Source organism: Falco naumanni, chromosome 8, assembly GCF_017639655.2.
Source record: "Falco naumanni isolate bFalNau1 chromosome 8, bFalNau1.pat, whole genome shotgun sequence".
Lineage (NCBI taxonomy): Eukaryota > Metazoa > Chordata > Aves > Falconiformes > Falconidae > Falco > Falco naumanni.
The window spans coordinates 50,905,031-50,928,743 of NC_054061.1; the positions used below are offsets into that span (position 1 = coordinate 50,905,031).

A 23,713-nucleotide genomic window follows, 5' to 3' on the forward strand; every position below is an offset into this window, starting at 1 on the left:
AATTTACGCAAGACAGCACATGTGTGTTTCTACATTTGAAAATCAATCTCTTTATATAGCATTATGTGTGCTCGTATAGCTGACATGCAAGAACAAAGCTGGCATAAACCTTAATTCCTGTAGTTGACAGGGTCAGGGCTTGCTTTCATCTTCCAAAATCTTTGGGAAGGAGCTGTTCTAAGAACAGATACTCACTGCATATTGCTGCTGAGAAAAGCAAATTAACGCTCTCTTTGGAAAAAACAACAAAACTTTATTACTTTACTTGGAGTACAGCCAGGAAAGTAGTACTAATACATCATTCTTAGAAAGATGTCAGGGAACATGTGAAGAAAAATGGCAAAATGTTTGATTTAGGCACATTCAGCAGTACAGTTCCAAAATACTATGATGAGTCACTATGTACCAGGCTGCAAATGACTCAAAGGAAGGGTGCCGCTTACCGGCTTTCCATCCCAAAGTGAAATACATTGAAATTCCACTGATCCTGCCTGACTCTCCCAAACTCTGAACCACAGTCACGCTGTTTGTATTTGCACAGCTACCAATAGTGGATGTGCTCATGCATGCACATATATATGTACTTTATACAAAACCAAATATATTTACATATAAGACTTCAATTACAAATAAATGCTACTTCAGTGTGTTGGCAGACAATAGACCACTAGGTAGATTATCTGAAAGGCACATTTATGCTATACACCTAGGCCAAAAACAAGGAAAAAAATAAAGCCTTGGGTAAATTGGAACTATGCTTTTAGTTTTAATCCTGCATTCAACTTTTTAATTAAGTGGTATTGCATCAGAAACTGGTTAACTCCACCTAGCGTATATGTTTGTATTGGCACATGTGTGATTCTTCAGCAAGCAACAAGTTGGAACAGAATACAGCATAACTAGGACTACTTCATCTTTCTTATGGGAGTGGACAGCATTTCCTGGATGTACTGGCTTGCTTCTCATTTGGCAAAGTCATCCAAATTTGGCTACAGATTTGTAAGAGAATATTGTTGAATTCACTTTGCCCATTTTTTGAAGATTGGCATTAAGGCAAACAAAACATTATATCATTTCTTTACCTTTGACAGAACAGTAAACAACTACCAATAGTTGTAAACCTCTTTGAGCTTGAAAGTTGAAACACAGAAGAAGAACAAGTGTGGCACAGGGCCTTCTGTAAGAAGCATTTTCACTAATTATTTGCACATTTCAAATAAGCCTAATGCCTATATGAAATACCTGCTCATAGTATTTTGCACCCAATTGGTGCTAAAAGCACAAGAATAAATGACCAGAAAACACAGGATCTCCCATCTTAGTTTTGAGTGTAAGATAAAGAGCACTGGGAGAAAACAGATTTTATTTCCATACTTTTCTGACAAGGGAAGGCAGTGAGTCAGCATATTTTCTGTCTCAGGATTCTTCTCCAAGTGCAGAGCAGAGCCACCAATAGCTTTACTTAGCTGGGATGTAGCCAGGTGACTCCTACTTTTAAGGCAATACTCGACAATAAGGAGACTGGTGACCCACTGATGTGTGGCCATCACCTCTGGGACGAGAATGCCTTGATCAAGAGTGTTATCAGTGGTGGCAAGGGGGAATATTTTTCTGCTCTCTTTTTATATCATTGAGGTACAAACCCACAACAAAACAACAGGATTACAACAATATTCCTGACCAGAAACCCAGTTAGAGCAATTCCACTTTTGCTGACAACTTTCAGTTTGGGCTGTGTGTGCGTTGCGAGCACACCAGACCCGGATGATGTGTCCTTTTAAAACCTTTCAAGGAAAGCAGCAAGTGCAACGAAGCTAGCTGTTGACATAAAACTGTATATGCAAAGATGCACATCTCACTGGCAGAGGCGAAGTCAAGAACACCTTCAAACCTCCTGTCAGCTCTTTGGTGAAGGATGGTGACAAGAGCAGTCACTGAGCGGTTTCACAATAGTGCACGGGCGCATGGGTGTTGTCGGAGCTCCACAACTGCTCGCTGACAGTCCCTGAGCGGCTCACCTCCCACAGTGCCAGTTTTAGCACCTCAGAGACTGTTGTCTTGACCTGGGCCTGGAACCTTTTGCTTATCAGAACATAGAGGATAGGATTCAGGCAACTGTTGATAAAACCAAGGCCAGTGGAGAGGGGAATGCCATCCTGCAGTAAGCCATGCAAGTTTTCATCATGGTGAGCAGAGAGCTCCACAATGCTGAATATGTGATACGGTGTCCAGCACACAAAAAAAGCTACAACTACAGCAATGATGGTCCAGAAAAGCCTGCTGGAAGTCAATACAGTTCTTCTTTTCACTTTGACAATCAGCAACGAGTAGCAAATGACCATAGTCACTAGAGGAAAGAGGTAACCGAACGCAAGCCTCACCCAAATGAGAATGTGATGGGTCAGCACTATAAGTTCTCTGTCATGCACATGGAAATTGTTGTAGCAAATGGTGACATTGTTGAGAACTGTAGCTGTGTCTCTAAAGTATAAGGCAGGACCACCAATAATTGCAGCTGACATCCAAATGATCCCACTAAGAATGAGGGTGTTCCTTACAGTCCGATACTTGTAGGAGAAGACTGGGTGGACTAGGCGGATGTAGCGGTCAAGGCTGATGAATGTCAGGAAGAAAACGCTGGCAAACATATTAAGTAGTGCAATGAACGAGTTCATTTTACACAGCCACTTCCCAAAAGGCCAGTGGAAGCCCATTGCCACATACGTAATATAGAGGGGCAGGAAGAGAACAAAAATGAAATCTGCAATGGCCAGATTGAGGAACCAGAGTGTGGAAACAGATTTATCCCACTTAAAGCCCATAAACCAGATGACTATGGCATTACCTGGCACTCCCAGCAGAAATGCCACACTGTAAAAGGAAAGGGAAATCATATGGGCAATGCTGAGGGAGGACTGGGGTGATTCATCTTCCTCAGACAAGTCGTAGAAGTAAGAGTAGTTCTCAAAATCTTCAAATGTCATGTTGCACCGTTGCTTTCTAGGGAAGAAAAGAAATGAAACAGTCAAAGGAGAAATGTTTTACTGTGCTGCAAATAGTAACCTGCAATTCCTTTAAGTTCTTGGTCATAAAAAAAGCAAACACTGACTTAGGTCCACATGTATCACTTTTTAGCCATCACTTCAGCTAGCACAAAGCTTGTGGTGTCTTTTAGTCACAGGCATTTCAAGAAATGCCTTGATCTTCAGGAACTGTCTTCCTTGCATTTATTTCTTAACAGAGAGCACTGAGCACAGTGTGACTGGTAAATTTCTGGAAGACCAGATGCAAAGTTCTACTGCAGTGTGATTTTTCTATTCTTTTCTAATCGGGTTTCATATTTTACTACTCTGTTCCTGTTTTAAGCAAGTTTTATGAATTATATTTGTCAGAAATCAGAGAAGTGCCAGGAAGCCATTTTTTATAAAATTACCACACACACCCTTCAAATTACGGTTAACAAAATCATAGACAGTGATGAAAGTGAACTGAAAGTTTGTGTGTTTATTCCTCTCTATCACGTATCTGTCTTTGACTCAAGGGACAATGATTTTTTCAGACACATTCAATGTATTAGATTTCCTTAATGCAGCAAAGGACGAGAAGGAAACGGAACATATTTCAGGGACAATACATACAATTGTGGCATTCTTCCACTAGTGAGCTGAGGAGGAGGTAATAGATGACAGAAAACAAAGCTTGCCAGGAGAGTAAGACAGACTGTAAGAGTTACAGATGAAAACATATGCGTCTTCCTTTTTCAAGACAGAACAAGTCTCGGTTTTCTTCTGTTGCAAAAGCTTCTGGAACTTACAAGTACAATATGATTTTTCACATAGGAAATGCCTTATAAAATGCCTAAGGGAAGAGTGGTGGGGGTGGTATATTCAGGCAGACTATAAACCAAAAGACAAATCCAGAAAAAAAAAGAAATCAATGGGAAAACAGACAGCAGAGGTGTAACAGGAAAATGCACTCAGTCCATTCCACAGTACAGACAAAGCTGCAGCACAGCACATACTTTTGTCAGACTGTGGCAGTATCTGCTATGGTCAAAACAAATATTCTGATAAATTCTGTTATTATTTAAAGCTATATAGTCTGGCTGGACTCAGCTGCACCAAAAAACTGTCCCTGAGAGCAGGATACTACCAGCTCATTAGCTGTGCTCAACAGTACACTGCTGAGCACTAGTACCATTCAGAAACCAAAAATCACCCGCACTGTTGGAACTCAGCCCTGCATTCCTGTAATTCCATTAATTTTAGCATGCTAAAGACAACAGGAGGGGCGTCTCCAGAGCAGACTGCCTGCAGAACCACATCTGCAAGCTTGTATTCATGTACATACCTTTCCTCCAAAAAGTAGTTCGCTTATTTTGAAAGGATTACTGACACAAGTGAAGCTACGCATGTGCACAAACATTAGCAGGGTTAGATTTCTCATTTGCAAATGGATAGGCCAGGGTGGAAAAAAAAGTTGTGTCATTTTACATCTCTTGATAAAAAAGAAAAAGTAATGAGTCAATACAGCCTGTTCTGTCCAGAAGATTTGATAACCTTTGCCCTTTGTTAATTTACGTCAGGCTGAAGGTATGTTATTTGGTTTGCTGTCCTGATAAGATGACATTTATTGGGCTGCATTTATGTAATTACGTGCCCCTTGGGGGTAGATTCTGCATCAAATAGCAGTACCACCCATCTGAGTCATTTTTTTCAAATAGCTTAGCAGCTGCTAAGAAATGGTATAAACAAGGAGCAGTACCACTAACATCTGGTATAGTATTACATTTAGACATTTTCAGAGGAAAATCAGATTAATAATCGAATTTTTAAGTGTTTGTGCATGTATATAGAACTATACCTTCAAATCAAATTTATGCACTTCAACAACAAAACAAAAATCAAATTTTTCAGTCTCTTGCTGATTAATATCTTGTATTCCAGTCACTAACCAATTTTGCTTTGAAGCTTCTCAAAAGCTAGCACAACACAATACTTGGATTCGAACATTTCCTCCCAAACCTTTTTTTTTTTCCCAATGGTGCTAAAAAAACCATAATGACAATAACAAACATTTGCCTGATGCCCAACAATGTAATTTTATATTTAGAATTTCAAAGATGATGTATAGCAGGAGAAAGAAAACATACATAAGTGAATACCAAATATTTACCAAGACTCTTGTAGTTTAAAATTCCTCCATTGAAAGAGCACACCTTTAGAATGCAATTACTGTTCCAAGCTTGTATTTTCCCTTATCTCTAGCTCTTAGTCTTCCAATGCAGTAACTCCCCAGCAGTGAGGGCAAAAAGAGCAGGAGGAATTTTGCTTACCACGGTTCCCGCTGCACAGATGCTGAAACTAGACTCTACAGCTAGGGCTCAGCGAAGACTGACAATTACATTTGCAAAGCCCAGAAACTTCTACCTATGTATATGTATGACATCCACATATACGAAGCACTTCTATAGCAGGACTCATGGTGTTAAGCCCTGCCCTGAAAAAGGTAAGCAGTAGGGGGATCTTTAGTGGAACCATGCTGGTTTACATCAATGGGACTCAGATTTTTTCTTCTTGGATAACTGTTAACCGTTATTCAGCAGGCATGTTTCTTTCTGTTCTTGAAGCACACAGTCTCAAATACATGAGTTTGAACTTCCCAATAATTGAAAATACTAATAAATAAAAATGAGAATCAGAATTGTCTTGCAGTTCAAGTCTAGGTCTTGAAAGTGAAGAAATCTAGTTCTATCCCTTATTCTGTCACTGGTTTCCTGTATGATCTTTGACAAATGGCCTAATTTCCAGGCTGGAAAGATTCTCATGAACTTGTCTGCAAACAGAGGCTCAGTAGAGAAAACAAGACTTTTTGCCAGCAGTTTCTGCTTGGCTTTCAGGCCACTTGCTAGAAAAGGTAAAGGAGGTTTGATGCAGTTCACTGGCTCGGTCCCTGCTGGTCCAGAGTTGCAAAAAGGAGTCAAAGCAAGGAAAATATTTTTCAATAAACAGGAAAGTGTGGTTTGTGGCCTGCCAATAGGACTTGGGGGCAGCCACAGATTACAGAACAGTGTTGTATTGCGTGTGGATGAATATAACCATGTTTAGACTTCATCCTGCATTTTTTGTTGTTGTTTTTTTAATAGTAAACAGCCTGCGTAAAGTGTACCCTCAGTTGTTTGCAGTCTGTTCCTGTTTGCTGAGGTCACAAGCAGCTCTGAAAACTAAGCCTCCTTGGTTCAGTTACTTAATTATGAATATAGTTGCTTAATTTTAAGTTTCAGAATGTTTGACCAGGATGTTTTATTTCCTGTCCCTTTTTGTAGTTAACTACTAAACAACTTCATGGGACTATCACAGGCTGGCACTTGGTGCTAGTAGCTTTTAGATCCTGGGACAGAAAACAGAATTACCAAAAAAAAGAATCATAGAATCATTTAGGTTGGAAAAGACCTTTAAGAACATGAAGTCCAACTGTTAAAATACGGACTGAAATATTTGTAAAATACAAAGCCACAGAACTGCTGGGAAGAGACTTCACCATGTGCTCCATGAACTGTCTTTCTCTGAATTTCACCCAGCAATTACAGAACTGGATCTCAATTGACATATTCACAGCTTTTTACTACATAGTACCTAGAGTTCATGTTCTCTGCCACATTCCAGTATTTCATAAAGTTGAGCCATAATGACAACTGGGACAAATGATTGAATCTGCTTAAAATAGCAGAGCTTTTGTCACACTAAGAATGGCCTTACAGTTACGACTTTGGACCAGTCATTTGGACTCTATTCATAGCTATGCCACATGCATCCTGTTTGATCGGGGGAAGTCGTTTGACCTCTCCACACCTCAGCCCTGAGGTCAGTGGAATGGCATTGGAATTAAATTACACTGGGGTTTCAGTCTAAAGGAGGAGAAAACAAACAAAAGAGTTGCAATTTCCACTCACTTCACTTGATGTAAAGTCTTCCCATGGGTCTAAAGTTCTCTGGGCACCACACAAATTGGGATCCAACCTAACGACACCGGTAGTTTATGCCATATGTTTGGGCTACAGCCCACACAACCTCTCTCACATTTGGTCCTCATTACTTCTGAAATTTACAGAGAGGTCCAAGGGAAAAGCTTATTCATTGTCTATGTCAGTTAAAAGTTAACACAAATATTTGAGTTGTAGTCCCAAAATCTATTTGTTTGGTGCGATAACCAGGGCTTAGAGACTCTAGCCAGCTAAACTGATTTCAGAGGTCACAACAGTGGGTCCTAACTTAATAGGAAAATTATGGATTGCAGAGTTGGCCATCTCAACTATTAACTTCATAGAAGGAATATATTACACAAATCTGCCTTTTAATATCTTGATGAATAATTCTGAGCATATCATATTCTATGTGTATGATCTATGGCTAAAGGAAAGCTTATGTGATTGATTCACTTCAACTTTTGTTGTGATTTGCGAGTCAAATGTTGGAGAACAACTAGTTTCTCAAAAGGTCAGCTAAAGCCTGCTTGTCATGCTGTGTCTCACCAAGTTTGTCTGGTTATTTACTTCATTTGAGAGCCCTCAAAAAATTACTTGGAACTTTTGAGGTGCTAAATTTGAATTTATCTACCTTCAAAAGCATAAACATGAATTTCATCCAGCAGCGTTTATCTGTAAAGTTCAAAACACAGAAGTCTGAGCAAGTTTGTTAGAGGTGTATACATATCTCTGGCAAGTGTTTTAAAAGACATAAGAAAAGATTCTAAAACTCACAACAAATACTGGTGAGATTACAAACTGTCATAGACTTACATTCCTCCCTCAAAAGAGCAAAGCCAAGATGACCACTTGCCTCCACACAGAAATATTCCTATGGCAGGAAGTGCCTGATACACACATACTTCAAAATTAAATCATAGCTCTGCAATAATTTAAGCCTAAAGCTGGCCCAGCAGACAAAGCTACTAGGAAATGAGCATTTTAAGCTAGTATACACAAAAGCAGAATCAAGGGTTATGTGTTTTCTCTTTCACAGACACATACACAAGCACCAATCTCTTGGCTAGTGTTTTAATGGTCCTTAGACATACATAACAAAATGGCTTTGTAAGCAGTCTTGAATTCAAGAACTAAAACAGGTCATAATAGATATGATATGTGACTGGAGACCTTTTCAAGCCACAATATAGATGCGTTTTTTCTGGCAGACAAGTCAAGAAAGCAAATAACCATCATTCTCCATTACGTCTTTCAGTGAAGAGGCGTTGGAAATGCATACACAGTGTACCAGCTAGACATCTTCTAAAATTTATGCCAAAAACAACTTTCTTTGAGCAAGGCCAAACATGACCCTGTTAGTCATAACACACCACTTCATCTGTGGTATTGAAGTCATTTGACCAGACAATAGCCTCATAACATTTTAGGCAAAGTGAGTGTTACAGCAGGATTAACAAACCCTTATACAGCAGACTCAGTTAATATTGGTAAAGCAATTATTTCAGACCAGCACTTTTGCCGCCACAGAAACATTAAACAACAAATGGAAAACCCAGCTTTATATCTCAATAATGCTGCTGTAATAGGAAAAGCATCTACAGTAGGTCTGGCCTGAATATAACAAATCATCTAAGATAACGGCTGCAGTTGAGCAGCGTACCATTTCCACAATCGGGTAACTCATAAACGTCTGCAACCAGCAACTGCAAATCATCAAAAGTGATTTATTCTCATGCTCATCCCAAGGACCAAGACTTTCATACCCAAAGACAACAAAGAAACTCAGATGTCCTCAGAATATACACTGTGGTGCGGGGCATTTGGTAACTATACAATTAGTGTCTGCTCCTGCTCTTCCATTAATACTAGCTAAAAGTAGAAATATCTCTTTTAATATTCCTTTTGAATATAAGGAGTTCCATAACCACTGCAAGCTATCACGTGACCACAAACATATTACATTACAGTCAAGAAAATGACGAGTAATATCCGGGAAACACTTAAAGTGGCCCCATTCTAGGGAAAAAGAAAAAAAAATAAATCTGAACATTCTTACAAGCAGGTAAAAATAGATGTTCGGTAAACAGTGCCAACTGAGATTTAAAATATGGTCTTATATTGCATGTGTCAGCACTGCTAAAGTGTTTACATAATTGGTCATAACACCTCAGTATTCATAACCCTTTGTGCAAGTGGGCTCCAGCAAGAAGTACCATCCGTCTGGTCTACAGTGAGGCATACAATGACCTACAGGAAATCTCTGATCAAACCAGATGCTAAACCTAGAGTTCCTGCCTGGTGGTTCAGCCATAGTCCTTTCCTCCTTTCTTAAACATAACACTGTCCCCTTCACCTATGATGGGTCAGAAAAACCACAGCTTCACCTCTGGGAGACCTTCCCCTTCCTGAAGGGAGCTTCTCCGCTGTGCTATCATGCCACTGTGCTGCAGGGACTCAGCGGCTACTTGGGCAGCCATTACAGGTTCTGGTCTGTTTTCTGTACGCTGGAGAGAAAAGGAACCTGGATCTCCACCATTTGCTAGTCACATACATCAATCTGTCTCTGCAGGCCCAGAACACACCTCAGAGCTGTTAAGCACACGTCCCAGATGACAAAGCCCAGCAGGCACACCGTAGACCATATTGGCTGTGTCCTCAGCGTGTAAGATACACACACTAGTGAAGTATTGTTCCAAGGAGTTTTCATGTGTTTTCCTATTCCTCCACAAATTCCCGCAGTATTTTCTCGGCTATAAGCCATCAATCTAACTACATTCCTAGAGTAATGGAGATACCCGATTTATAACCAAAACATTCCAGCTGATAACATACTTTACTTTGTCCTCATAGCTGATATGCTAGGATCACTGTGTACAGTAGATTAAGGGTGCCTACTTCTGTATCAGTGTTACTCTAATATTCCTACTCATACAAAGCAAACTCCTATTTACTTTAAGATCAAGTCTACAATAAGCACAGCCTGTGTCCCTGCAAAACTGAAAAATGTATATTGTTAATACAATTTCAAGAGGGCTGGATATCTATCTCCCTAATATAGTGTTGGAAACACTCCCTAGCACTGATAAGAATAGATGGCGCCTATGATTAAAAGCTTGGAAATACCAGTTTTACAGGCTTCCCACATTAGCTTCCCAAATCACTTCTCACTTGACTCGACCAGATATGATACAACACCCTCAGTTAAGAGTTTAGGACCTCAACAACACATTATTCAGTTTTCTTAAATGGACAATGGTTCTCAGCATTTCTGAAACATCTAATTAAAAGGATGTGGGGCTGCACTCATTAAAATACGATCACTAGAAAGAAGAAATGGGAGTGTACAAAGTGATATTACATTGACAGTACAGGACTTACTATTCACCACTTTCTCTCTCATCTGGAAGGCTTCAAAAGAGAGTAAAACTCTGTGCCAGGTTCGCACTCGCTGAAAGAAGCAAGCATTTTATGTTGGGAGAGTACCCAAAGGCCCTAGCCTTTTGAGATCAAAGCCTCACTGCATCTAGGCACTGTAATAAGCACATAATGAGAGGCAATTTCTGCCTTGTTTATAATTAAACAGCATAAACAGACACAAGAAGAGTATGGAAAGGAACAGAAGTATCTTGCCCAAAGCCAAACAGTAGATTCAAAGGCAGAGATGGAGGCAGAATTCAGATCTTGCCAAAAGAATGAAGAGGCAAGTATCTTTTGTGGATAGAAGGAAAGGGTGCTGGTTTTTCATACTTGTGCCTTGTGATTCTTGAAACACATCCTTTGAGAAGTATCAAAAAGGGACAACAGAACCTGGACTGGGGAAGAGAAGTAGGAGAAGGCTGCAAACCCTTTGCTAGCTAATGTCCTTGGCAAGGAATGGAGACTTCTATCTAGAGTGCTGGTCTTTGCAGAAAACCCTTGCAAACAAACCTGATTTGTAGCACAGGGTTTTGTTAGTTTCCCTTTGAGCCTACTAATGAAAAAGTACTTTATCTGCAGCAGATCTGTTAGGTTCATCTAAAAAATTGTAATGCAGTAAATGGTGGGCCAGGTATATGAGAGCTGCAACAAGCCAGCAAAAAATTCTCTCTGGAAAAGAGCAGCTGTGGGCTGATACAGGGCTTTACATTCCAGAGGGCCTGGAGACTGGAACATATTGAAGACACAAAGAGCACAGAATTAGCTGAGCTCCCCTGAAAGTACCATATGCTTCCTTTGAGGATGCATAATTTTTCTCCTTGTCTGAGGAGCCTCAAACACACCGTAAAAGTAGTAGCAAGTGTGGGACAGCTGATCTGCACATGATGGCATCTTCCTTTCTAAAACCATAGGCCTCCTGGACGCTGCCCACCCTAGTCACAGCAATTCCTTCTTCTGGTAACAGGCCATGAGAAACTGTTCCTCCCACTCAGCTCTCTTTTGCAAAGCCAGCAACAACAGAGCCCTGCACTCTTGTGAAACGGCTAGCTTTAGACTGAATGAACACAAATCAGACCATTATCAGAAATAATGAGTGAAAATTAGCCAGACAACCAGCCACCACAGTGAGAGAGACAGCTGAACTGTTGGCACATTCCATAAGACAAAATGAATAAATAATCAAATGACAAGACCATTCAACAGACTACAGTCCTCTTCAAAACTAGCTGCTTAGTGCTTGGAATAGCAGAGTTATTAATAAAAAAATTAATATCTAAGAACAGATCACAAACTTCAAGTGGCTTTTAAGAAATGAGAAGAAAATTCTTTAAGGCAACTGGCTTTATTAGGAAACAGATATAAATTTTCCTCTTACATCAATCTATCAGAAATAAACACAAATCTAACAGCATTTCAGAAGTTGCTCGTTAGGTTATCAGCAGAGAGATTCTTAAAATGAAAAGAAATAATTATAATGTATAGTACATACAGATTGCATTATTGTCATTAACAGCTTTTCTCTACACCCACTGGTACAGTAAAAATTTGTACTAAGATCCTGCCTAGGAATACTTTATATAGAGAGTTTCCCTGAATTATGATCCCTTTCTACAAAGGCAATTAGAGAATCCAAACCATAAATTCATTCTACAGAAGTGAAAAATAACTTCCACTATGCCACACTCAAAGAGTTTTTAAGTGCAATAAAAGCGGACTCTAATATCACTCACAGCACATCTACAATCTCTAGGATTAAAGTAAATTTGGTAGGACCTCTATCTTGTCTGCCTGGCTAAGTAGCTGATAATGTTTTAAATTTGGCTAGAAGCTGCAGTGACATTAAACAAAAGTAAATTGGGTTATAAAAAACATTTGCATTTCTTAGTTCAGCTGCGGCAAAACAATCATATGATGCTAATGAAAGTAAACTCTCATAAACAAGTTAATGCTGACACCAGTTTCTACAAACCTGGTCTGATAAATTGCTTTATCCTGATGTAGCCTCGCTCACTTTCTTCTCCTAGCTTTGAATTAATAAACATTTAAAATTATTCAGTAATACAACTAGAAATTCAGCTAGAAAGCAAGTGCGTTTTACTTCAGAGACGATCTATACAGCTTCTGTAAATCTATGACAACAAGTCTGGGGTATTGTTTGGCTTCACATTTAGAAAGGCTACAGGTTACAATGACACGGTTATCACTAAGTCTGAATAGGAGGTGGAATCTAGCCCTGTCTTATTGTGTGGTAGTATATAAGGCTTTAAATCATGTCACTTCCTAGCAAACATGCACTTAATGACAGCTAGATCCACATCCTACCTTATTCCACAACGGTTAGGGAAAACACACAACCTACCAGCTCAGATCATAGAAGCCTTTTTTAATTCTGCATGACTACTTCTTCAGAAATATTTTGCTAATCTGCTACTTAAAATTATTTCCAGTTTCTGTTCTAGAATCTGTTCAGATCAGAACTGATGTACTTATTTCTAATGATACCGGGACTTGCTATGGCTATAGGAGACATACTATCCCTAAGCAAATAAAAAAAATCAAAACCAACACACAAGACGGGAGGCGGATTTAAGTCAAGGTCACGGACATAATAGAAGACTCCTTGAAGTACGTATAAACACATTCGAAAGTCATTACAAATTACATTCACACGTACTTTCATATCTTTTCTTGCTGCAGGGGGTGTTCAAAATAATCTTTGAAATGAGTAAGTATCACATTCTTTCTTCCAAGAAGCTCTTCTAGCCAGTATATGCTACACTACTAGCTGCAGAAGCACGTTATTCAGGAGAGAGGGAGAGAAAGGTTTAAAGTAACAGAGAGATTGACTTACCTTGTTTAGTTCTTTGGAACGAAACACACTGTAAGTCAGGGTTGTGAGCTCTGTGGCAGAAGGAAGAATGAAGTGATCTGCAGAGTTCAGAGTGACTTCAGTGTGATTCCAGCTGCTTCACTTGGCTACTGCCTGCCTTCTAATAAAGCTGCAGAATGATATAACGCCGTGTTTGTTTTCAGCTGAGGAAGTTGTTTCCAACTTCCCTTGGTTTTCTAGACCCAGTTCTGAAATATTGCTTTTCTGTATAATCCCAGTATTTCACCAAAAATAAATGTTAGACATGTGAATGAATCATTTTGGTCAGTGTCCAAGCAAGCAACAGATGTGGTGGCTGGTGAATGGAAAGAGACCTTACAGTTGTAGGCTGCTTTTTGTTACGCAGAGAAGAGGTTGAACAGTATTTCTTTGTAAGCTTTCTGGTTTATAGAAAGTAATGTTGAATGAGCAGAAAGATGCTTAAAAGTCACACTGAAAGCATCGTTCTGTAACTGTACTGTGAGATACATTCATTTTGTATTTATGATTAGTAGATTAATCTCCTTTTGTGTGTAAGAGTGAAGTGAGCTCCTCAAAGCATCACTAATTAGTGCCCCTGTCTGTCTGTCAGTCAGTGCAACTGGTCAGAAATTTGAACTGGGTTTTAGGAGACTTGGCTTCATTCCAAGTTGTGTAAAGAGTCTGTGGAGGTTTTGTAGGCAAGCCTTATGATCTCCATGTTGCTTAGTTTCTCAGTCAGTAAAACAGGAATATTATTTCACCAGTATCTACATACTATAATTTCACCAGACTCTGATGGTACTGCACTCATCATACCATTTTAAATCAGATGAGTATCTGTCAGTCTGCTCTTACCAAAAATGGTATCTTCTAGTGGAAGCAATAATCTAACAATGGTACTCCTCTGCCATTAAAGCAAAACATGTAAAATGTTCAACAGTGGTTGAATCTAGCCAGTTCCAAATGTCCCAGATATCAACTCTGTTGATTAGTGAAAATTAGAAAGAAAACACACAACCAACCAAACCAACCAAAAAAAAAAAAAAAATAACCAATCAAACAAAACAAACAAACAGACAAAAAAACCCAAACACCACAGAAAGAGGGAAGTGCTTAGTGAGAAGCAGCAAAACTGAAATTTCAGCATCTGGTTAGCAAGGCTATCAGTTTTAAGCACCTCTCTTATGGTCCACGGATCTCTTAACAGGATTCTCTTAACACAGATTCTCTTAACAGGAAGTAAAAATTCCTTCCAGAAAAATTAGCCTGCTTCGCCTTTCCTCCGTGACAGCTCTTCCTGTTCTGCCAATACCACTGTATGTGAGGGCAAAAAGCTGTGAATGAAAGGAGAATGGAGATTACGCTACAGTGGGACACAGAATTCCTGGACCATGAGGAAAGGACAGGGGGCATGTCTCCCCTCAATGTATGTTACAGGAGACGAATGGGGCTGCCTGAGGAAAGGGCATGGAAAGACTCAAGGACCTCATGATTTGGCACTTCACTTCTTGCATTTCAAAGGTTTCCTGTTTTCTCCAGGTAACCGATTGGTGAACTTTTACTGATAAAAGCTCTTTTAATAGTAGTTCTCTTCCTCTGTAAATATTGGGATAGGGTAAATATAGGTACCGTTTAACAGCAGATCTGCCAAGTTTTTCTGCTTGTAATGGCACACTGTCTGTAGGTACTTTGCCAAATCCAGTTATTGTAAGGCAGTTAATTCAAGGGCTTGCTCAGTACTATTTCAGTAGGACAAAAGAAGAAATTACTGGGTAGATAACTCTCATACATGGTCTACAGTAAAAGAAAAAAAAAGCTCAGCAGAGTCACACATTTACCAAATGCTCTTTTTCTTCTCCATGAAGGCAGCATTCTGGAGAATGCAATGGACTCTAGCAGGTTTGGGATAGTGAGGAATTGTCCTTAAGGGGCTGCTTCCTTCACCATAAACTAAAGCAGGTTTGGGACTACTCCAACACATACGGGGGATGATAGTTCAGCTCCTTCGTCCTTCAGAACCAAGGGAGGATTAAACGTCACATAGCAATTTTCCCCACCCTTCCCACCAGAGATACAAAATCATAACGGCTAAGGATGCGGAAGACATTTTGTGGAGACAAGTTTTCACAGAATATGCATTTCTTCCACCACCACCCCCCCCCCCCAAGAACAGCAGATTACTGCATTAAAAAAAATGTTTCTACTAGTCTGCCCTACCCACATTTGCTCTTTTTCAAATGAAAGGGGCTTTTGCTCTGATAAGCAATTATGCAATTTGCACAGTTATGTAAATATCTCAGAGGAAAAAAAATAAAACATAGTTTTACAGACAAAATTGCATTTAATCTGAAAAAATTTAGTTCTGCTTGTTTTCTATTTAGAGCTAGATACAGCATTTTATTCTTCTGCACATTTGATTAACCACAGTGGGAATCTTAAGTTGCTGAAGAATATATGATTGGGACGTAAACCTTTCCTTGTTTTAGTTCCTTCTATGCTCAGACACAGTAAAACTGGAATGGTGAGTCCCAAATTACATGGCTTTTTATTATACACTTTCATGCAACCCATTAACAGTTGACATAATTTTAGGAGTGTGAGCTTTTCAGACAATGTTGTGAAAGTTATATGCTTGGAAGAAAGAAAAAAAAAAAGTGCCTTGTATGCTTTCATGTCTTCTCCCTTTTGTACTTGGAAGTTGTATTTTATTTTGCCATGTCATTTGTGCTTTTTCAACAGGGTAAGTTAATGAAGTTTTGGAGTTTTAACTCTACATTAAGTATGACAATATACCAGAGCTATACTGAAGAGGGATATGTATTCACGAACATACAGCACATATGGAACTTGCAGAACAGAGAAATACTACTTTATACCTGATAGAAAAAGAATAAAGGAGAGCATTTTCACACAAATAATAGATACTGGGTTGCCCAGCACCGAATAAACTAGGTCTATTGAAAAGGAAATGAGTTTTAAAAACACTTTGGATTCTTCAGGGGTTTTTTAACCCTATAAACCTTATAAACCTTATAAACCTAACCTTATAAACAAAACAAATAACCCTATTAACCCTATAAACCTTATAAACCTTTTAAACCTAACCTTATAAACAAAACAAAGGCAAAGGATGCATAAGAAAGAAAAGATACAAGTGCAAAACCTTCAGAAATACTCTACCTTTATTAACCACAGCACAAATTACAAAGCAATAAACAAAAACAAAGTAGCTTTAATTTACCTGGATTATCAACAATTGTCTGATAGTTCTGATAATTATTTCCCACTGCTAGGACCACTGGATTTTATCAAGCTGCCTATTAGTATGTGCAGATAATCTCAGCAGTAATAAATACCCCAGACTAAATTCACCATGCACTAACTAAGTTGTAGTAACCATGAATTTGCAAATTATGTCAAGCAAAATATATTTACTTTTTCTCAGTTTTAATTTCAGATGACAAACACAAGAAAGAAATTACTTACCTTTTGAGCATTCAGCTGTTTACAGTTCAGTTCTTAAAAAAAGATAAATATTCTTCACTGTTCCTTTGTCCTCACTGTTTGAATTAACACCTCATCGACTGAAATCCACTCTGGAAAGACAGGGTTTAACTACCTGACAATCAGGAAAAGAGTAATTTCCTCCCTTCCTGTGAAACTAATGACTATTCATGCCTATCCTTCTGGTAAAGCTGTAGTGTTTACTTGTGGCTTAACTGTCCACCATAGTCAGCAACTATGACAAAATTCTCCAGCGACACATTTAAACCCAACCACCTGATGAAGGGGGAGGCTTGGCTCCTTTAGGCAGGTCCACATCCTCTTTCTATGCTGATATTAGAAATCTGAAGATTTTCATGTATAATGTGTTGAAGAAATCCAGTAATTCTGCAGAAGGCAAAATCCTTCATCTAACTATTACTTTAGTCAGGTCAAAACACATAAGCATATAAACGAATTACTATGTGTGTATGTATAAATAATATAAGTATATACCTACAAGTTTGAGCAGGATCTTTAAAAGCAGCACTTCACGTAACTCCTGTAAACAAAGTCAGCAGGGTGTTACTTCCTATGAAATCATGAATATTGGAGAATAATTTACAAGGAAAGAAAAAATATATGTGTTTATTATGAAGAAAGATACTTGCAAAAAATACTCTTAGAAACAACCTTTTTTTTCCATAGATTTTGCTTTTATACTTGTATTTTTTCTCATTTTCCACAAATAAGTAGGAATAATTTTCTACATAACTTTCAGACCACAGCTATTCAAATTTTGTATTCACATGGCAATAAAATAAGAGGATTATACGTGCCACGCAGATAACACATGAAATCCATGGAATTTTCAGGGGATGTCTTTAACAATGAATCTTCTGATAAGTTATTGAGTGCTAAAGACTACAGTCGTTGAATAGCTAAACAGCCAGCTTGACAACAATATTTTTCCATTTTAGCCAAAGTGCTGTCTCCTCCCATACAAAGGAATGTCAGTGTTTGGAAAAATAATTTTAGTGAGAACTACAGAGATTACAGAAACAAAAATACGCAGACTATAGCTGTTTCACTGCGTATTTCAGTCTTTACTACTGTTGTAGGGATTAACCAATTTGCACTTTTTCACCCCACATAAATTACCAGGAACTACTTAGAGTACTCCCAGAGTCACTTAAGAGAGGTCTCAGGAGAGAAGCCCTGAAAAGGGAAGCCTGAATTTACTGTTATGCATCTAACTTGCAACATATGGATTGAGTCAGATGTCTCAAAAAGATGTCCAAAGCCTAACCACCCTAGGTTCCAAGAAACCTGAAGCACAGAGATGAAGCCGAGCCACACCTGTTCAAGATTTTAGCTCCCTCCATCCACTCAGGATCCAAGTCACCACCATAGCTACATACACCTATTCTACCAGACATGAGATCTTATTTTCCATTTAAAGTATAAACTCTGAAGATTCAGTCATCCATCTTTTATGTAATAGGTCTTTTGATTAAAATCCCAAATCCACAGTTCCAACAGGATCATATTATGGTGTTACATACAACGGACATGACTCACTGACCCAAGAGATATCTAAGTTTCACATTCTGCATTCATCCATCAACAGCTCACAACTAAATTGCTGAAGCGTGTCAGGTGAAAAACAACACACAAAACGAGCAGATTTCTAGGGAGAGGACAATTAGAAGTTCCAGTCCCTCACTATTCTGAAACTAGACTATGGCTCTTGGCCACTGTGCTCACTGTGACAGAGCAGGTCTGAAACACCAACAGTCTTCAAACAGGGAAACTGAAAAGGAGTTCTAACCTCCAGCAAAAGACACAGAGCAAAGCTGAGAGTTGATACAAAATTAGGGACAGCTCCCTGAAAATATATGCTAATAAGTAGGGTGCCTATACAACACTTGTGAGTGATCACGCAAGGTTGTTGCTTTGCAGCATGACTACTCAAAATCTTAACTGAGAGCAACACCTATGCACATGGGGAATCGTGGAACCTGCTGGTTACTCTCTATAATACTGACCAGCCATTGGCATTCCTTAGGATTTATGGAGATGCAAAGTTTTAAACTGGGCGGTAGCTCCTTGCAATGGAGAATGGTTCCTGATCATCAGCACGAAGCTGGTGCAAATCAAATCCAAACCAAACTCAATCAGCTATGAACGTTCTGAGCAGCTGTGGTCAGCGGTTTCAGCACATACTAATTTGTATTTTTAAAGCTGCTTTTTTATAGTCGTTTACAGATGTCAGGTTTTTTTTCTGCTTAGTGGATGCAAACACATTTTGTGAAAGTTGCCAGGCAACCTTGACGCCACACGGATTTCAGTTATTTATCTGTAGAAATGAATGAGAAACAGGGAGAACCAAGGCAAGTTTCTGCCTCCTGCTCTGCGTTTACCCTCTCCTCTGATCACTCTCTGGGAAGAGAACATAGTTTTGCTTCTAAACCCTACCCAGCCCTCAGCCTCTCTAATGAGATGGGAGCTGGTGTATCCCAATAACCTGCTGCTTGTGATATAGGCGAAGCAAATTATTAGAAGCTCTGAAAAACACTTTGATATTTAAGGGCAGTCTATAAAGTCAGTATTAACTCTTCCATTGCCTTCAATGAAAGGAAAACTAGCACTATCTCAAATTTAGAGTGGGCTCAGGGAAGGAGGCATAGGAAATCAGTCTAAGCAGAGGCAGCTAACCTCCCCAATATTTGTTCATTCTAGTTCTACAGCTGTATCAAGACACACAAAGATTATTTTTAAATCCCTTTTACTTTGTAATTTTTTACATTTTTTGTAGGAAGACTATATGGTCCAAATTTTGCACTTAGCATGTGCTTGAATATGGAATTTACATTAATGTAGAGATGAGCATTTCATCATTTTCTGTAAAGGCTATTTGAGCAACTACTTGTCTTTTGAAAAGAAGAGAAGGGAGCTTGTGGAGAAGGGAACAGTCACTTCTGCATTTCAAGATGAGAAACTAGGCAAAGGGGAACGACACTAATTGCATGTAGCTTGTGTGCAAAAAACAGAATCTGAACTCTGATTACTTCAGTATTGGAAACACAGACTATCCAACGACTTAGAAGTGACTTCTGGTTTTACTGGTGGACCAGAAAAGAGAGAGACTAAACTTTGATCCAAAGAACTACTGTAGTTCCATTAATAGTATGTGAAATGCTGAAGAAACACAAATCAAATAAAAGGCTTTTTGTTCAAAAGTTCTTTTTCTCTCTTTTCATTTTTTTTCCATGGAAAAGTCTCTATATTTTCAAACTATGAAAGAGTTTTCTTTCAAAGGCTGATGGTTTTGCTTATCAGCATTCTTAGCCTAAAATTAAGCTTTGTCCTTGGAAGAAAACAGAACTTCTCGTCTAACTTTCTGCTTTTTCCCTGAATAGGATAATGAAATCTTTCTTTAAATTATTCCCAGGGTAATGCAAGGTAGAGAGTCTACTTGATCCCAGATCTAAGCAAATATCTTTTGTGATTTATTGTGGGAACTTAAAAAAAATTTAACATGATTTAGAGCAGCCAGCGCAGAGGAAAATACACTTATTTAACTACCATGGGAATACATTTTGATGCCACCTTAAATTGACTGCAGAACATCCAGTGCCTCAACATAATAGTATATACATTTGGAACTCCCAGACTCCTATAAATTGCCCTACGTATTTTACATTCATGATCATCTTACATGCATCTGCATCACTTTAAAACAAGAACAGTTCCATTGAAATGGATGGATATAAACCTTTAATTCAGAATATTCCAAGGGGTCAAGGCAGGTTCTCAGCTTCTTGGAGCCTATAAATTCATGAAAAACAGAATGAATAACTCTCCAAGAAGCTTTGAGAAAATGACCTCTTTGTATCAGAAATACATTATTCCTTGCTCAGTAATGGGAATTAATATTTACTTTTGCAAAAATGCCTTGGAGTTCCTACTATTACAGAACGTGAGTTAGGCTAGAAGGGAGTAATAGCCATCTACCATACTAATTTAAAATATTTCAAGACTCTCACATTAGTATCCGACTAAAAAATCCACATTAATTTTGTGCTTTATCTATAAAATAATAAAAAGAAGGATGGTTTAAAAACATGCTAATCAAAACATTGTGCCATGCAGATGAGAATAATTCTGTTCTGAGTATAAGTGTATTTCAGCCATGCTACTCAACTGCTTAATACAAGACCCTATTGGTTTTTCTGTTCCCTTCATAGCTGAAGGCTCTTGGATTGTAAACCTCCATTCACCATGGAGAAATGGAGGCACTTTATGACTTTCCACCGTATTTTCCAGCATGCACATGTCAGCAATTGTTGTATATTTCCAAGTAATTTGATAATGAACAATTATACTTGCTAATATAACTTTGCTAATTCGAGGCTTAATCTGACTATATCAGACAATTTAAAAATCTGTGTTATTTAAAAATAAGTATGAAACAATGGCAAATAGCATTGAGAAATTCTAGGGGACTTATTTGTGAAGCTAAAAAAAAATTCTACACACAACATGAAGGTCAAAGAATATCCTGCAATTCATGAACAGTCACCTACAGGCAAACCCCCAGTCTACTTCCTGACCCAATCCTTTTCTTTGTGTCACTTCCCCCTCAAAACAGGCATAGTTATTTTGGAGAGATGAACTGACTGAACAATCATTAACAGAACACAGAAATTACTACGAAAGTAACAGTAAACTATTCAGCATTTTACGATGAAAGATGTGTTCTCTGAAAGCAGAACGCTTGTTCAGGTTCCGAACCGGAAAAGGATCCAGACACAAGTTTCCCCTTTAACTCAAGCAACTTTTGTTTCCCCTTTAACTCAAGCAAATTTTATTGTACTTCACAAATGGGCTGTCTGGACACTGAGACCACATTTTCTCCATGTTGTCTTAGGAACTGTGTGGTTAGTCTTGGTCCAGTAAAGAAAAATTTAATGCAACGTTACAGCCATGGCATACAAACCCCTCAACTGCTGATTTAATTTCATTGCATTTACTTTTAGAACAGAAAGTCCTAGACCCATGTTAATTTAAGCTAATGGACAGACTCAAAACAGTTGCAGCAATGCTGGAGTATGGATTTGAAATGCAACATAAGAGCATTAGTAGCCCATCATGCAGAAACTTTCTGAAAACACTGAATTTGGATAAATTTTGCAGCCATACTGTTTAAAGTGACACATTTTTAGAGTTGGTTCATCATCATCTATTCCTTCTGGATGACCTGCCAGCAAATGAACAGCAACAGCAACTGTAAATGCAATAATAAAATGGTCTGGGATCGGTGATCTCAGAACTTTGCTCAGCACTATTATAATCAAAATTCCTGTATTCTCCAAAGTATATGGATACAGAAATATATTATTAAGAACAGTTTTAGTGAAAAAGAAAAAAAAAAGAAGCATAAACCCCACAAACTCTGAAAACATAAGACCGTGAGAGCAGCAGTATGACTTTCAAATAATAGTAAAAAAAAGACTTGGGGAGGATTTGCATCTAATAAGATATGCAAAAATATTCTAACCGTGAAGTACTTCAAGTAACCTTTTAAAAATGAAAGGCCTGATAACATCAAAGTAAAATAATATTTTTAGGAGAAAATTCTTGGTCCATGCATTTCAAAATGCTTTTTGTAACCCTCTCAGTTTTAAAAGGTATTTTAAATTTCCTCTTGGTCAGTATCCAATCATGTTTCAATTATAACACAACTGCTAAGCTTTTTGGTTGTTTAAATGATTAAGCTATTAAAATTATAAGTTAGGTTGCAATTGTTTAGTCTTAAGAAGGTAGCTCTGGCAAAATAATGAAAAATAGAAAGAACTGCCTTTAGACTATCCCTTAAGTTTAGGGGTTAATCTAGTAACAATAAAAACATCCTCAATATATGGGATAACTCAGGTAAAGCTCTTTTTATAAAATTTCAAAAATTTTTAGTACAAAATAAAAAAATAAAGCTCAGGTATAGATAATGAGAAAGTGAGTAGAATGCCCATAATAAATTTGCCTCCTTTTAAGGTAAGACACTTAAAAAAAAAAAAAGTCTTTTTGGCTTGCATCTAATTGCTGTGCCACATGCCAAAATAAATAAAATACCATTATTTTTAAAAAAATCATATAGTCTTCATTTTAAAATGAGAAAAATGTTTATAACAGAGAAAATAAATGTCTAATAGCAATCTGCCAAGCCCAGCAAACAGTCTAAGTAAAGCAGACCAAAGAAAACAAGAAGCTCTGTTTTGAGATTATCCTTGCCTTTTAAACAGATGAGAAAATCTTTTCTTTTACTTTGAAAACCCTTATTATTAAATATAACTTAATTGATATTACAGGGAAAAAATTCAAATACCATTGAAGATCAGATCAGTGCTCTCTTTAGTCTGGTAGTTTCAATTACATACATATATATATATATATATATATATATATATATATATGAATATCTGGAATATCTAGTCTGGAATCTGATATTGAACAGCAGCCAGCATAAGATCATTCAGAGAAAGACAAAATTCTTTCAGGAGAATTTTACACTTCTTAGTAATTAAAGGTTTTAATGTAGCGATAGGCATTATGGAACATTGTTCTGCAATAAAATTGGAAAAGTCCTCCTTTCCCAAGCTCACTCAGCATGTGAGTTGCTCTAAAATTTACACACCTACTCAGACTGTCTTGAAAGCTGCAGTGCTTGTTAGAATCCAAGCAAGATCTAGCAATCCATCTTTTTGGACATTTGGCAAAAGTACCCTCTGCATAGCTCAGACCCCAGCCCTCAACTGCTGACAGTCAGTCAACACTTAGATCCTTCGAAGAATTTTACCAAAACAACAATTTAAGGATAAATTAGGCTTTTAAAATTAGGATGTACAAGGCATATACACAACAAACTAAAATCCTAGGCAAGAGTTTCCTGGCAGCTTGTTTTACCAACCTTGATTTTC

The 23,713-nt window shown here is 38.1% G+C and overlaps 1 protein-coding gene across 1 annotated transcript; it reads right to left on the reverse strand.

Annotated features, from left to right (window-relative positions):
* Window positions 1-112: 112 nt before the first annotated feature.
* GPR1 (G protein-coupled receptor 1) lies at window positions 113-17,071 on the reverse strand. Its single transcript, XM_040604889.1, has 4 exons — window positions 16,740-17,071; window positions 14,431-14,587; window positions 13,254-13,401; window positions 113-3,000 (listed from the first exon to the last, which is right to left on the reverse strand). Exon 4 carries the CDS (start codon window positions 2,982-2,984, stop codon window positions 1,932-1,934), a length of 1,053 nt encoding a protein of 350 aa, XP_040460823.1. The 5' UTR covers window positions 2,985-3,000; window positions 13,254-13,401; window positions 14,431-14,587; window positions 16,740-17,071; the 3' UTR covers window positions 113-1,931.
* Window positions 17,072-23,713: the final 6,642 nt, after the last annotated feature.

Excerpts from the sequence above, each read along its gene's own strand:
- GPR1 (XM_040604889.1), bottom strand. The coding sequence starts at position 2,984 with ATGACATTTGAAGATTTTGAGAACTACTCTTACTTCTACGACTTGTCT.